Source organism: Pongo pygmaeus, chromosome 5, assembly GCF_028885625.2.
Source record: "Pongo pygmaeus isolate AG05252 chromosome 5, NHGRI_mPonPyg2-v2.0_pri, whole genome shotgun sequence".
Classification (NCBI taxonomy): domain Eukaryota; kingdom Metazoa; phylum Chordata; class Mammalia; order Primates; family Hominidae; genus Pongo; species Pongo pygmaeus.
In genome coordinates, this window is record NC_072378.2 from 62,898,790 (window position 1) to 62,914,174 (window position 15,385).

The following is a 15,385-nucleotide window of genomic DNA, read 5'->3' on the forward strand; positions in this document are numbered from 1 at the left end:
CTAAAGATAGTCTTAAATAGAACTTTAGTTCCAAGTATTATAGCAGTAGAGTAAATGTTAATTAAACTCCTAATTTTTTCTTGGGATTTCATGTTTTGGACAGAGGAAGTCTGAAGGCTGTGCATGTGTGTGTGTGTATGTGTCAGTGTTAGCTCTCAACACCAAAAGTAGGGCTCTGATAAGTACAATAAGGAAAAGTCATGCCAGCGAACATTTTAAAGGTTCAGAACATGACTGATCTCTTGTGTGTGACATTTACCTAGGTCCACCAGCAGTTTTTTTTTTTACTATAGATGACTCTAGGTAACAGAATGTAATTAGATGCAGCCTTTTTGCGTAAAAGGTTTTCATACAACTGATATAAATTTGTATAAGGATATTTGCTACAGTATGTGATTTGAGATACTTTCTTGAAGTATACTAACAGAGACTTAAAATTGTACATTCTGCCATCATGGTCCCGAGGATCAGATGCTTCTGGAATTACATAATCTGGAAGCTTTTCTTCAGCAATTAAATAAAGATTTATTTCCCTCAGGTTTTTTTCTCTTTTTTTTGGAGACGGAGTCTTGCCCTGTCACCCAGGTTGGAGTGCAGTGGCGCCATCTCAGCTCACTGCAGCCTCCGCTCCCAGGTTCAAATGATTGTCCTGCCTCAGCCTCCCGAGTAGCTGGGATTACAGGCACACGCCACCATGCCCAGCTAATTTTTGTATTTTTAGTAGATACGGGCTTTCACCATTTTGGCCAGGCTGGTCCCAAACTCCTGACCTTGTGATCTGCCTGACTTGCCCTCCCAAAGTGCTGGGATTACAGGCGTGAGCTGCGGCACCTGGCCTCCCTCAGGTTTCTTTCAGGTTTCTTTCTTGCAAGTGGTTCTTTGCTCTGCAGTTTCCTCCAAGCCTGTCAGGATTTAAATATGTAAAATCTTAAAACTATGAAGACCATTACATTGAGTAAAGCTCTTTGATGCAGTACCTCGCTATACTATAGATTGCTTATTGTTATGGTTAGATTGTGTCCCTGGGTAGACTTAATACAACTTTTGGGTAGGTATTGTAATGGTTCTACTGTACATGCTTCTCCATATATGTTGATTTTTATATGAAATGTGTGTTTTGCTGCCTTAAATTCCTAGAACACAAAGCTGTCATTTAATCTCTGTGTAGTAGGTAATATATAAATAATTAAATATTTGTAAATCAGTCTTCAAAAATTGTATCTTTATTACAAATTTCTGTGTAATAATCACTCTTTCAAATGTTTGTCTCACCTTCTATTCCTGTTTTAAAATCCTTCCAGATATTATTTAAAAAAGTACTGAAAGGAGAAGTAACTCCTGATCATCTTATCAGAATGAGTCCAGAAGAACTAGCTTCTAAAGAGTTAGCTGCTTGGAGACGAAGAGAAAACAGACATGTAAGATTATCTATAAATATGCATTTGACTATCAAAATCTATGTTTTTCAGCCATTGGGTAAAAATTATACAGAGGTAAATTCAACACAGACTGCACAATAACACAGACTTTCTGTTACACGCTTCTTTTTTTTTTTTTTTTGAGATGGAGTCTAGCTCTATCGCCAGGCTGGAGTGCAGCAGCACGATCTCAGCTCACTGCAACCTCTGCCTCCTGGGTTCAAGTGATTCTCCTGCCTCAGCCTCCCAAGTAGCTGGGATTACAGGCACGCACTGCCACGCCCAGCTAATTTTTGTATTTTTAGTAGAGGTGGGGTTTCACCATGTTGGCCAGGATGGTCTCAATCTCCTGATCTCATGATCTGCCCACCTCGGCCTCCCAAAGTGTTGGGATTACAGGCGTGAGCCACCGCGCCTGGCCTACATGCTTCTTTTAGTTACTTGTTCTCCATTCCTCTAGTTCTTAAATTCTGTTGGTTTCTCTGATCTTGTCAGTTTTTTTTCTCATTTTCTCCAGTTACTAGGTTACAGAATTACCTTGTGTTTTATTATAGTTTGTAAATGAGAAGGGTGGGAAAAGAATTAACATCTTTTCATAATTACATCCATATTTTTCAGCAGCACAGTTTGAAGATATTATGAATATTGGTAATTTGTAGAGCCAGATGACTTAAGTCAGAATAAAAATGTTTACAGGTTTATCTCTTATCCAAAGTTTCAAATGCCAAAAGCTCTGAAAAATAAGGTTATTTTCGCATAACTAATTTATTGATAAAGCTTAACCTGAATTGCCAAGTATGAGTGTTCATATTCACAGAAATATTGTATATTTAAATACGTGTCTCAGACCTAACTGGAATGTTATGTAATATAGAGTGTGTGCACCATATTTCATGTTTAAATTTAAAAATTGTGAAACTCACAGATAGCAAGAGTTTTTGTTGGAGATTGTGAACTTAAAGGTACTTAAAGTACCTTTAAAAATTAAGTATGTTACTTACAGCTATTGTGACAGTGAGATAGCCATGTTATCCAATTTTTGTATTACAATGGCATCAGAATGTTAGCCCCTTATTCTAGAAAATACTGGTTGTAGTTCATATTAACTCTACATGATTTATCTGATTCTTTTGTTCATAATATGTAGTTACATCTGAGGCACTAAACCTCCTTATAGACCTATGCCAGCTCTAGTTTGAAGCTCATCTAGAGGCCTTGATTTGACATATCCTACTTCTTCATACATTCCTTTACCTTCACCGTATGTAATTTCTCCCCCTCTTATATTTTGAAAATAATATCACCTCCTCTTCTTTCTCTCCATATCCCAAATATGCACATGCCACTCTTCTGCTTTGAAACTGGCTGCGAGTATCATCTGCATCAGAAAATGCCAGCTTGTTCTTTCTTAAGGCCATGTACCTGATTTTCCTTTAAAGGATGATTTGTACTTAACAAAGGCAGTACCATCTATGCCCTCCTTACCTGTTCTATTCCTGGCTACCTTTATACTACTTCTTGTTATACTTGCTTAATTTTGATGTTTCGTTGCTAAGCTTGTTCAACTGAATTTTCAGGGTCACTAAGCAGGCTTAGTTAGGAGACAACTAACAAAGGACTACCAGATCGGTGGTTTGAATAAACTACTATTGTGGGGGATGTTAGAACATTGAATTAGGAATTTAAGAGCAAAATAGTTCCTATTTCCCTGTGGCAGCTGCTAAAAAGTACTAAATCAGCAAACAGATTTCAAATACAAATAGTATGTTTCACCACTTTGTAAATTACTTTGGACTTCATTTGCCTCCTAATAACAAATGTACATGTGAACTTCTCATGGTTGAGGTATGGGATCTAATTCTTATAACCCCAGTACTTAAAACTGTCTCTGGCATATAAAAGTACTCAGAATATGTTTGTTATATGAGACATTACCTTAAGATTAAAAGTCATCTGTGATGATTCGTTTATTTTTAGGTAAGCTCTTATTAGTTAAGGTGTACACTTGGAAATACATATTTTAAATTTAATATTTTTAAAAAAGTATTTTCTGTTAGACCATAGAAATGATTGAGAAAGAGCAGAGAGAAGTGGAACGACGGCCAATCACCAAAATAACTCATAAAGGTGAAATAGAAATTGAGAGTGATGCCCCAATGAAAGAACAGGAAGCAGCCATGGAGATTCAGGTAAGGATAGATGTGCCATGTTTTATAGCTCAAAACATGAAGATTCAGAAAAGGTTTATTTGCCTAATGTTTTTAAAGTAGAGAAAAGAATTTTAAAATATGCATCCATTTAAAAGTAGCCTATTTTATTGGTTTAGTGGTTTTTTGAGTGTTGAGTACTGTCTCTCAAATTGCATTATAGGTACCTGTTAAACAGTTATTACAATGTAGATTCCTGGAGTGCTCTGACTTAGTGAATTTCTTTTTATTTTTTGGTGGGATAGAGTCTTGCTTTGTTGCCCAGGCTGGAGTGCAGTGGAGTACTCACTGCAGCCTCTGCCTCCCAGGTTCAAGCGATGCTGCCACCTCAGCCTCCCAAGTAGTTGGGATTACAGGCATGCGCCAATACACCCAGCTAATTTTTGTATTTTTAGTATTGATAGAGTTTCACCATGTTGGCCAGGCTGGTCTTAAACTCCTGACCTCAAGTGATGTGCCCACCTCGGCCTCCCGAAGTGTGGGGATCACAGGTGTGAGCCACCGTGTCTGGCCTGACTTAGTGAATTTTTTAGTAGGCTTAGAAATTTGTAAGTGCTTCTTAGGCAGACTGTCATTTGATAGGTGGCATAGCTTTTCTTATTTTCAAAAGTCAGTGAAGAAATAATTTGAAGTCTTACTAGAAGCCTTGAAGAATGGGGAATGTTTAAATTTTTGCTTAATTTTAAGTCACAGTTAAAAGCTAGCATTCATTTTCTTAAGAAATAGTAAAAAAAAAACCAAAAAACAAAAACCTATCTATGGAACAACTTCATTTTGGAAAAGTATAAGTGGAAAATATAAAATGATTTTGATAATTGAGGCCAAATTTTATCAGCTAAAACTAATTTTTACTTTGACTTACGTTAGGAACCAGCCGCCAATAAGTCATTGGAGAAGCCAGAAGGATATGAAAAACAAAAAGAGGAGGTTGACTCTATGTCTAAAGATACCACTAGTCAACACAGACAGCATCTTTTTGATCTCAACTGCAAAATCTGCATAGGTAATTGGAAGTTTTTCTTCCTAAAATTTTGCATTCATTATGAAAGAAGGATACTTACATACTACTATATGTAATTTAAGTAGGTTTTGTTTTCCCAATATTGGTGGTGAGGCACTCACTCACAGTCTTTAAGCTTTCGTGTGACTGGTTTTCTGGGTTGAGGTATAGTTTGATACTGTGGTATAGTCTACTGTCTGGACCTAATTATACTATATATGATTTGAACTTAAAAACTGTTCTTGCTGGAGTCAAATGACAAGAATTTAACCATTAGAATGAACATCAAAAATTGTGGGCAGTTGTGATGATACTGTCATTTACTAAAGTAAAGGAGTAAAATAGCATTTATATTTTATTATTATTATATAACATAAGACAAATCAGAAACTGAAATTACTTTTTTGTAAAAAAGCTTTTTATTTTTAAGAGCACTTTTAGGTTCATAGCAAAATTGGAAGGAAGTTACAGAGATTTCTCACATACCTGCTGCCTCCCTACGTGCATAGTCTCCACTGTTAGCAACATCCCACACCAGAGTGGTGCAGTTACTACAGTTGACAAACCTACATTGAAAAATAATGACCCCAAATCCATAGTTTACATTGGCGTTCACTCTTAGAGTTGTACATTCTGTGGGTATGGACAAATATGTAAAGACATGAATCTAGCATTATAGTATTTATACAGAGTATTTTCACTGCCTTAAAAATCCTCTTTACTCTGTCTATTCATCCCTTCCCCCAACACCCCCACCAGCCCCTGGAAACCACTGATCTTTTCACTGTCTCTGTAGTTTTGCCTTTTTCAGAATATTGTAGAATATTGTATAATTGGAATCATCTAGTATGTAACATTTTCAGATTGGCTACTTTCACTTAGTAATATGCATTTAAGCTTCCCCTGTGTCTTTTCATGGCTGGATAGCTCATTTCTTTGTAGCATTGAATAATATTCCATTGTCTGGATATATAGTTTATCCATTCACTTAATGTAGGAGATCTTGTTTTATTACAAGTTTTGGCAATTACGAATAAAACTAGTATAAACATCTGTATACAGCTTTTTGTGTGGATGTGTTTTCAGCTCCTTTGGGTAAATACCATGGAGCACAATTGCTGGATTGTATGGTAAGAGTATGTTTATCTTATAAGAAACCTCCAAACTATTTTTCACAGAGGCTGTGCCATTTTGCCTTCCTGCCAGCAACGAATGAGAGTTCATTTTGCCTTCCTGCCAGCAATGAATGAGAGTTCCTGTTGCTCTACATCCTTGCTAGCATTTGGTATTGTCAGTATTCTAGATTTTGGCCATTCTAATAGGTGTATAGTGGTATCTCTCTGTTGTTTTACTTTGCATTTTCCTGATGACATATGTGGAACATCTTTTCATGCTTATATGCCACCTGTATAGCTTCTCTGGTGAGGTATCTCTTCAGGCATGTATAGTCATGAGCTGTTGCTATATAATCCAAACCTGGGTACAGATATACAGATTTGTCTTAGTTCTTCATGTTACTTCTCAAGACTATTGGAATTTGGTGTGGTTTAGTTAAAAAAAATTGTCCGAGAATTAAGAAACCTGTTTTAGGTTCTAGTAATAATATTTTCATTTTAGCTTGTCTGAGTTAACATTCTCTTCTTCTAATTTTTCACTTCACTAAGAGAGGAATTACACTGTCTACTCTAGGGGTCCTCAGCTCCCGGGCCATAAACCTGTACGGTCCATGGCCTATTAGGAACTGGGTCTCACAGCAGGAGGTGAGCGGTGGACGAGTGAGCATTACTGCCTGAGCTCTGCCTACTGTCAGATGCAGTGGCATTAGGTTCTCATAGGGGTGCAAACCCTATTGTGAACTGCACATGTGAAGGATCTAGGTTGCGTGCTCCTTATGAGAATCTAACTATTAATGCTTGATGATCTGAGGTGTAATGGTTTCATCCTGAAACCATCTCTCCCCTCATCCCAGCGTCCATGGGAAAATTGTCTTCCATGAAATTGGTTGCTGGTGATAAAAAGGTTGGGGACTGCTAATCTAGTCCATATTTACTCATGATATGTTTTACATGTAGGAAATAATTATAAAGAGATTTTAAGGGGAAATTAACTTTATTACAGGTAGAACCATGCATGATTTGCTTTGAATTGCATTTCAGATAAGCTTAAGTCCCTGTATATAGAAGAGGGCTGGCAGTGGGGAGAACACTAGTGAATTTTCTGCTGATTCTTTAATGTGGTTGTAATATAACTAAATGATGACAGTTAGATATAACCCCAGGAAATGTATGGTTACTCAGCAATTGAATCATAGAACCTGAATAACTTTAGAAAGTGAAAATGGGTTAAGTTATAAGAGTTGTAGTTAACAGTTGGTTTCTTTTGATGTATTCTGGGCTTAGGTCGAATGGCACCACCTGTAGATGATCTTTCTCCAAAAAAAGTAAAAGTTGTTGTAGGAGTAGCTCGCAAACATTCAGACAATGAAGCAGAAAGTATAGCAGATGCATTGTCTTCAACTTCAAATATTTTGGCTTCTGAATTCTTTGAAGAGGAGAAACAAGAGTCTCCAAAGTCAACATTCTCTCCTGCTCCACGGTAATTTTCTCTGTCGTAAATTCTGTAATAGTCATTATAGATCTTTGCCAGATTATACTTGCAAGTCTTCAAAAACAGAAAAGTGACATTTTGGGAACCTCTCATTTGAGAAAATAACTGTGCTTTCCTGTACTTTGAGATAAAACAAGACTTTGAAAATAAATTTATTTGGAGTGGTTTCAGTGAGATATTTGAATGTGTGGGGAAACAGCTTTAAAATTCTCTTTAATTATGCTGGTCCCAAAAGTCAGGGATAGATTATTAAAGACGAAGTGTTTGCACTTTTCTTGATCTTAGTTCTCCTAAGCCAGCCAAGAGGGAAGATTTTGTAAAACATTACTATGTAAATATGAATGTAATTTTATAAGATGAAAGTGTGAACTCTTTGTCAATAGCCTCATATTTTGGCCTTTACATGCTAAAATACGAGTAACTGATAACTAGGTAGGACATTGATTTATTCATCAGCTTGTCTTTAGGCTTTTTAATGTCATTTTCTAGTCCAGAGATGCCTGGAACTGTTGAAGTTGAGTCTACCTTTCTGGCTCGATTGAACTTCATCTGGAAAGGTTTTATCAACATGCCTTCTGTGGCAAAATTTGTTACCAAAGCCTATCCAGTATCTGGCTCCCCAGAATACCTGACAGAGGTACTGTGCATGAATTTTCTGCTTTTCTGTGCATGAATTGATATGTGTGTTTCTGAAAGTAATTGACAGGGAAATAAGACAGAGTTAGTAATAGAAATATTTATTAACACTGATTCTTAAACAGTTCAAGTAATATAATTATGAATTAACAAATGGATCTTTAGAATTGTAAAATAAACTATACTCTGAAAGTTTTAAACTCCCATGTCCTGCACTTTTCCCAAGATGTACCGTCTCACTGTGTCAGATAATTAAAAATCAATGAAAGTCTACATGGATATCCAAGTTTTTCTTTGAATACACACTTAAATAAAATATTTACATACTTTTGGTCTTTAATGTTAACCCATTTTTTTTTTGTTGAACAAATCTTCTGATTTCCCCACTGCTTATGTTTCCCCATCTTCATGACTACTGTTCTTACCTGCCTATTTCTGTGAATGGGGTTTATGTAGACTGGGAGTTGAAGCTTTATAGCTAGTTGAAAACCAGTGAGACTAGTGACCATTGTTGCTGCAAGTGATACCCTTGGTTGGTTCTACACCTGAGGGAAATAGGAAGAAACTATTATGTGGTATTTATGGAAAATAAGCAGCAGTAACATTATAATATTGTGATAAATGAGACAGTGACATTTTTGAACTATTTTGAAGGAAATGTATTTTTATATGTGTATAGAAGGAAAATAAATCAGTACATATATACTGTATTTATATTGAGATCATATTTTGCTATCTTGTTCATATCTGACCTTTTTCATTTATTCTCTGTCTGCTGATTTAAAGAATTAAAAGATTGTAAAAAAATTCCTTTTTTTATTTGAAAAAGCCTAAATCATTTGCCTGTTTTTTTTTGGTTTTTTTTTTTTTTTTTTGTGGCTAACATGAACTTTACTTTTCTTTGGATTAGGCTGCAATTAGTTTAATTCAATGTAATATTGTTTATGTAATGTTGATCAGTTTATTTGGTTAGCAGTTGTGGGTTTGTTTTTGTTTTTGTTTTTGTTTTGAGACAGAGTCTGCCCTGTCGCCCTGGCTGGAGTGCAGTGGCATGATCTTGGCTTACTGCAACGTCTGCCTCCCGGGTTCAAGCCATTCTCCTGTCTCAGCCTCCCATGTAGCTGGGATTAACAGATGTGTGCTACCACACCTGGCTAATTTTTGTATTTTTGGTAGAAACGGGGCTTCACCATGTTGGCCAGGCCGGTCCTGAACTCCTGACCTCAAGTGATCTGCTCGCCTCTGCCTCCCAGAATACTGGGATTACAGATGTGAGCCACCGTGCCCAGCCTAGCAGTGTGTTTTCGATTAATAAACAGACTAATCACTTTTATATACAGTTTGCTTGATATTTTAAAAATGTGAGCTTTATAAGAGAAAAATGAATTAGATCCATGATGTTCTTCTTGAACAAATCTGTTTAGAAATTTATTATTTGGTCAGTCCATGGTGAAGATAATTCTTTAAACGGAGAGGTAAGCCCTTAACTACAAAATCCTTTTGATTTTAAACAAAATTATTATTTTCCCCTCCGAGACACAGTTTTTATGTGGTTGCTTTCCAGATTTTCACTTCCATTTTGTACTTGTTTTTAGTTTGGGACTAAAATTCCAAATCAAATATTTTAAAGTAGTTAATAATTTAAATAAACTAAATTGAATTTAATATCAATTATGTTTTTATGATTTTCCTCAGTCTTCGTGGAAAAAATAGGAATGTACTGAATAAAGTTTTAAATATTCTTAATTGCTTTCATGTGTAGTCATCTGTTTTCAGAAAGATTATGCCTTTAAAAAAATAAACCTTGAATTATTACAATATTATTCTCCTTTGTGCAAAAATACACTCTGTAATTACATTTGGTAACCTTTGAAATTCAGCTGTTAATTATTAAGGAATTTTCCTGCCTACTGCTACCAAAAGGGGAGGTTACAATCTCTACTAATATTCTGAAATGTGTTGTGTTCTTTCTGAATTGTTAATGTGGTATGCTTGCCATTGCTTCCCTTTTCCATCTTTCATAGTGAGATTGGGCATGAACTCAGACTCTTTCTTAGTAGCTGTAATTTAGGCATCAGTCATTTGTAGTTGGCATTTCAAGTAAAACCTAATTGCTCTCTGTATTATGTTTTCTGATGCATTTTTCATAATCTATTTGTTTTTATTACTGTTTCAAATTAGTCTTAGAATCAAATTTGTATGAATTATTAATGTCATAATAAAGATAATCTATATATATTGATCTCTCTTTTTTTTTTTTTTTTTTAACCATAGGACCTACCAGATAGTATTCAAGTAGGTGGCAGGATATCACCTCAGACAGTTTGGGATTATGTGGAAAAAATAAAAGCATCAGGAACCAAGGTGAGGAAAACTTTTTTCACTATACCAGCATGGGAAAATGTTTAGAAAGTAAACAGTTTAGAATTCTTATGCAAGGGTGCAAGGTCTCCTGGGGAAAGGAGGCAATACACATTTTAAGTCTACATAATATACCTTATAAAACTGAACAAAAGCCATTTGCTGAGGCTGTCAACAGTACAGCATTTTTTTTTTCCTCTCCTGGGATGCTCTCTTTGTGGCTTCTGTTAATGTTTTAGAAGAAATGTTTTAGAGTAAGTATTGAAATTCACCCTGGAATTTTGCCTTGCTTCTATTATAGACAAGTGTTTGAGTTAGGGCACAGCTAAGCTATTGCAAAAAAGAGAATCTAAAATATAGTGACTCAAAAAATATAGAAGTTGATTAGAGTGTTGTCCTCAGCAGTCAAACATACCAAATAGGAGTAAATGAGGAATACCTGTCTAGTTGTTTCAAAGGCAAATTGCAGTCATCAGCTTCCATTGGAAAGAACCTAGTCACATAGCCATCCATACATAGCTGCTAGGGAGGCTGGGAAATGTAATCTTTATTGGATGGCCATGTGCCCAGCTAAAAGTTAAGGGCTTCTCGTTAGTAATAGGAGGAAAGAAGAAAAGATACTGTGAAATGGCTCTGTCACAATAATGTTTCTCCTTTTCCTTTTTCTCTCTACATTTTCTTTTCTTTTTTTTAACTTATAGACTATTACTACAGAGGAAAATTTAATCATTAGAAGAAATTGTTTTTCCCTCCAGGGGATGTGATAGTACCTAGTATATTAACAGTCATTCGATATATAAATCTTGAATGAATAAATGTTACTTTTTTGCCTCTTTTTCTAGAAGTCTCTAGTTTTTCTTTGGAATGATCCAAAATGGATAATCTTAAGCTGAAAAGAATATTTTGTTCCAATATAGATTTTAGAATTTAAATTGATACAGTGTTAAAATACAAATAAACTTTAAAGCACTAATAAAAATGAGAAGTATTACTCTTGGGCATTTTGAGAATCACTCTTGAATCCACACATATATTACTGCCCAACACTTTATAGTATGTTCCAATTTAACAGATTTAAACATGCTATAATGGTTGTTACTAACATATGTATGGTGATTTTTACTCTAAAAGAGGGCAGTTTAGATGACACACATTTTATAAGAGATAGAGTCATATTTCAGCTCATTCACATGTTTTCCTTAGGAGCTTGCATCAGTTTTAGGCTTTGCAGCAAATCTGGCTCTCCCATTTCGGCCATATAACATCATGAAAAAAACATTGTTTTTGAACACTACCAAATTAATAACAAATTAGGACTGTCTTTTCTATCTGAAACAAAACCTAGAGGCAAGCAAGAAAATTCCTAAGCCAAATTACTTTACAGAATTTATGGTCTATATGTATTTAAGGTCTCTTCATCCAGCCCTTTTTATTTCTAAATTCAGTGCCTAGTAACTGGATTATTAGTAGATTTGTCTGTTTGTGTATATAAATGTATGGTAGGGTGGAAGTGTTGGGTGCTTTTAATTCCCAGTGGGTCAAGAACATAGGCAGCCCTTTGTGGAAGTTACAGCATTGGAAATCAGGATATAGTGTAGATATTAGAAGACTTGGGTTTCAGTATTATCTCTGCCACTGACAAGTTGTATCTGTCACCTTCAAAAAAGTCATTAATACCTTTGGACTCCATTTCTTATGTTTCCATAAGAAATGTAAGCCATCAGATAAATCCATCAATGGATCAGTAAAGATCTTTTCTTAAGAGTTGCTTGCTTTTAATATTCTCTTCTGTATTTAAGTTGGTAAACCACGTTATTTGGTACCATCATTATAAAGTTCAATAGATTATTACTAATTGAGAAATAGTTTTAAAACCAAGCTACTCTTTAGCTTATTACCTTAAACAATTATTTGTTATTTTCTTGAACAGGAAATTTGTGTGGTTCGCTTCACACCAGTAACTGAAGAAGATCAAATTTCTTATACTTTGCTCTTTGCATACTTCAGTAGCAGAAAGCGCTATGGAGTAGCTGCTAACAACATGAAGCAGGTTAAAGATATGTACCTTATTCCTTTGGGTGCCACAGATAAAATTCCACACCCTCTTGTGCCTTTTGATGGACCTGGTAGGTATACGTTTTAATAATAGGATAAGAATGAAGTAACATGGGAGGTGGGACCAGAGTGAAAAGACTGATTCTGCCTTCTTTCTCAGGATCCAGCCCTCTAGAGATGGCTTGACAGGGCCAGGCACCATTTAATATCCTGTAATAAGTTAGAGGCAGAATTTTACCTTTTTTTGCAATGATTGAAAATGATGAATTAATTGATGTTTTTGGTTTTATACAGGGCTTGAACTGCATAGACCTAATCTATTGTTGGGCTTAATTATTCGTCAGAAACTGAAGCGGCAGCACAGTGCCTGTGCTAGTACTAGTCATATAGCTGAGACTCCTGAAAGTGCACCAATAGCATTGCCACCTGATAAAAAAAGTAAAATAGAAGTTTCTACAGAAGAAGCACCAGAGGAAGAAAATGACTTTTTTAATTCTTTTACAACTGTATTACACAAGCAGAGAAATAAACCTCAGCAGAATCTTCAGGAAGACCTTCCAACAGCAGTTGAACCTTTAATGGAAGTCACCAAACAGGAGCCACCAAAACCTTTAAGATTTCTTCCTGGTGTGTTGATTGGCTGGGAAAATCAACCTACTACTCTGGAATTAGCAAATAAACCTCTTCCTGTGGATGATATACTTCAAAGCCTTTTGGGCACCACTGGTCAAGTATATGACCAGGCTCAGTCAGTGATGGAACAAAACACTGTTAAAGAAATTCCATTTTTAAATGAGCAGACCAACTCAAAAATAGAGAAAACAGATAATGTGGAAGTAACTGATGGTGAAAACAAGGAGATAAAAGTTAAAGTAGATAATCTTTCGGAATCTGCAGATAAGTCAGCAGAAATAGGAGAAGAAACATCAATAGTAGGGTCCTCTTCCATTTCTGCAGGGCCTTTGACGAGTCTTAGTCTCAGAGGTAAGCCACCAGATGTTTCTACAGAAGCATTTTTAACAAATTTATCAATTCAGTCAAAACAAGAGGAAACAGTGGAGAGTAAAGAGAAAACATTAAAAAGACAGCTTCAGGAAGATCAAGAGAATAATTTGCAAGATAACCAGACTTCAAATAGTTCTCCATGCAGATCTAATGTAGGAAAAGGAAACATAGATGGTAATGTGAGCTGTAGTGAAAACCTTGTTGCTAATACAGCAAGGTCTCCACAGTTTATCAACCTGAAAAGGGATCCTAGGCAAGCAGCAGGACGAAGTCAGCCTGTAACTACTTCAGAAAGCAAAGATGGAGATAGTTGCCGGAATGGAGAAAAACACATCCTGCCTGGCCTGTCACACAACAAGGAGCACTTAACAGAACAAGTCAATGTAGAGGAAAAGTTGTGTTCTGTAGAGAAAAACTCATGTGTTCAGCAGAGTGACAATTTAAAAGTTGCACAAAACTCACCATCAGTAGAAAACATACAGACTTCTCAAGCAGAACAAGCAAAACCCTTACAGGAGGATATTTTAATGCAAAATATTGAAACTGTGCACCCATTTCGAAGAGGATCTGCAGTAGCGACATCGCATTTTGAAGTTGGAAACACATGTCCATCAGAATTTCCTTCTAAAAGCATCACCTTTACTTCCAGAAGCACCAGCCCCAGAACAAGTACAAACTTTTCACCCATGAGGCCACAGCAGCCCAACCTTCAGCATCTCAAGTCTAGCCCACCTGGATTTCCATTTCCAGGGCCTCCTAATTTTCCCCCACAAAGCATGTTTGGATTTCCACCACATTTGCCACCTCCATTACTTCCCCCTCCAGGCTTTGGCTTTGCTCAAAATCCCATGGTTCCCTGGCCACCTGTTGTTCATCTCCCAGGTCAGCCACAGCGTATGATGGGTCCTCTCTCACAAGCATCAAGGTATATAGGCCCGCAGAATTTTTACCAGGTTAAAGATATTCGGAGGCCAGAAAGGCGCCATAGTGACCCTTGGGGTAGGCAAGACCAACAGCAACTGGATAGGCCATTTAATAGGGGTAAAGGGGACCGCCAGAGATTTTATAGTGATTCACACCACTTGAAAAGAGAGCAACATGAAAAGGAATGGGAGCAAGAATCTGAAAGGCATAGACGCAGAGACAGAAGCCAAGACAAGGACAGAGACAGAAAAAGCAGGGAGGAAGGGCACAAAGATAAAGAGAGGGCACGGTTATCACATGGTGATCGAGGAACAGATGGAAAAGCAAGCAGAGATAGTAGGAATGTAGACAAGAAGCCAGATAAACCTAAAAGTGAAGACTATGAGAAGGACAAAGAACGAGAGAAAAGTAAACATAGAGAAGGAGAAAAGGACAGGGATAGGTACCACAAAGATAGGGACCACACTGACAGAACTAAAAGCAAAAGGTAAAATTTGCAGGCTGCTTCAGGATTACATTTAAATAACTGTTAAAATGTTGTATCTTGTAAACAAAAGAAAGATTGCCTGCTAGGATTGTGCCATCTTTAAAATTTTTACTATCGGTCGTTTGCAGAACGGTAAATTCTGTGTGTTGGTGCAGAGTGCTCTGTACCAGTGCTCATCATCCCTTCTTCATACCAACTGTCCCTAGTTATAGGAATTTAATATTTTTAAAAGTTTTACATTGCTGTATATTCAAAGATTTGTTTTATTAATATGCAATAAAGGCTTAGAAATTTTAGTTTTATTCCTTAATTGGTAATATGGTTAACTATGGAATATATTTACTGCCTCTAGTGAATGTCCTTTATATAATGACTAATTTGGGAGTAATGTGTGCTCTGTAAGTTTGTTTTAAATTGCACTGTTTTTAAAGAAACTGTAGAGGAGCAACAAAAATCCAAGCAACTTCATAATCAGATTATGCTAATCATTTAGTTGAGCAGTTTTTGACCAAGAATCAGAAGCCCAAGGGGTACATTTATTGCTTTAATCTGCACTCATTGAAGTCATTTATTACCATATACTACAGCTTTGTGGTAGGCCATTATTTTCATTTTCATTTTTGGCTCTTCAGAAACTTGAATACTTAAGCTTGTACATGATCTTGTGTTTTGCTATCCTTTTTAC

At 36.2% G+C, this 15,385-nt stretch overlaps 1 protein-coding gene across 9 annotated transcripts in view; it reads left to right on the forward strand.

Annotated features, from left to right (window-relative positions):
• Positions 1-14,996, forward strand: part of PHF3 (PHD finger protein 3) — a 78,222-nt gene extending 63,226 nt beyond the window's left edge. For all 9 annotated transcript variants that reach the window (XM_054490218.2, XM_063666295.1, XM_063666294.1 and 6 more), the window contains 8 exons: positions 1,302-1,418; positions 3,476-3,607; positions 4,493-4,628; positions 7,025-7,220; positions 7,722-7,869; positions 10,143-10,232; positions 12,160-12,355; positions 12,579-14,996. In XM_054490218.2, coding sequence (XP_054346193.2) covers positions 1,302-1,418; positions 3,476-3,607; positions 4,493-4,628; positions 7,025-7,220; positions 7,722-7,869; positions 10,143-10,232; positions 12,160-12,355; positions 12,579-14,704 — 3,141 coding nt within the window. In that variant the 3' untranslated portion in view covers positions 14,705-14,996. The remainder of the gene's footprint in view (positions 1-1,301; positions 1,419-3,475; positions 3,608-4,492; positions 4,629-7,024; positions 7,221-7,721; positions 7,870-10,142; positions 10,233-12,159; positions 12,356-12,578) is intronic.
• The last annotated feature ends 389 nt before the right edge of the window (positions 14,997-15,385 follow it).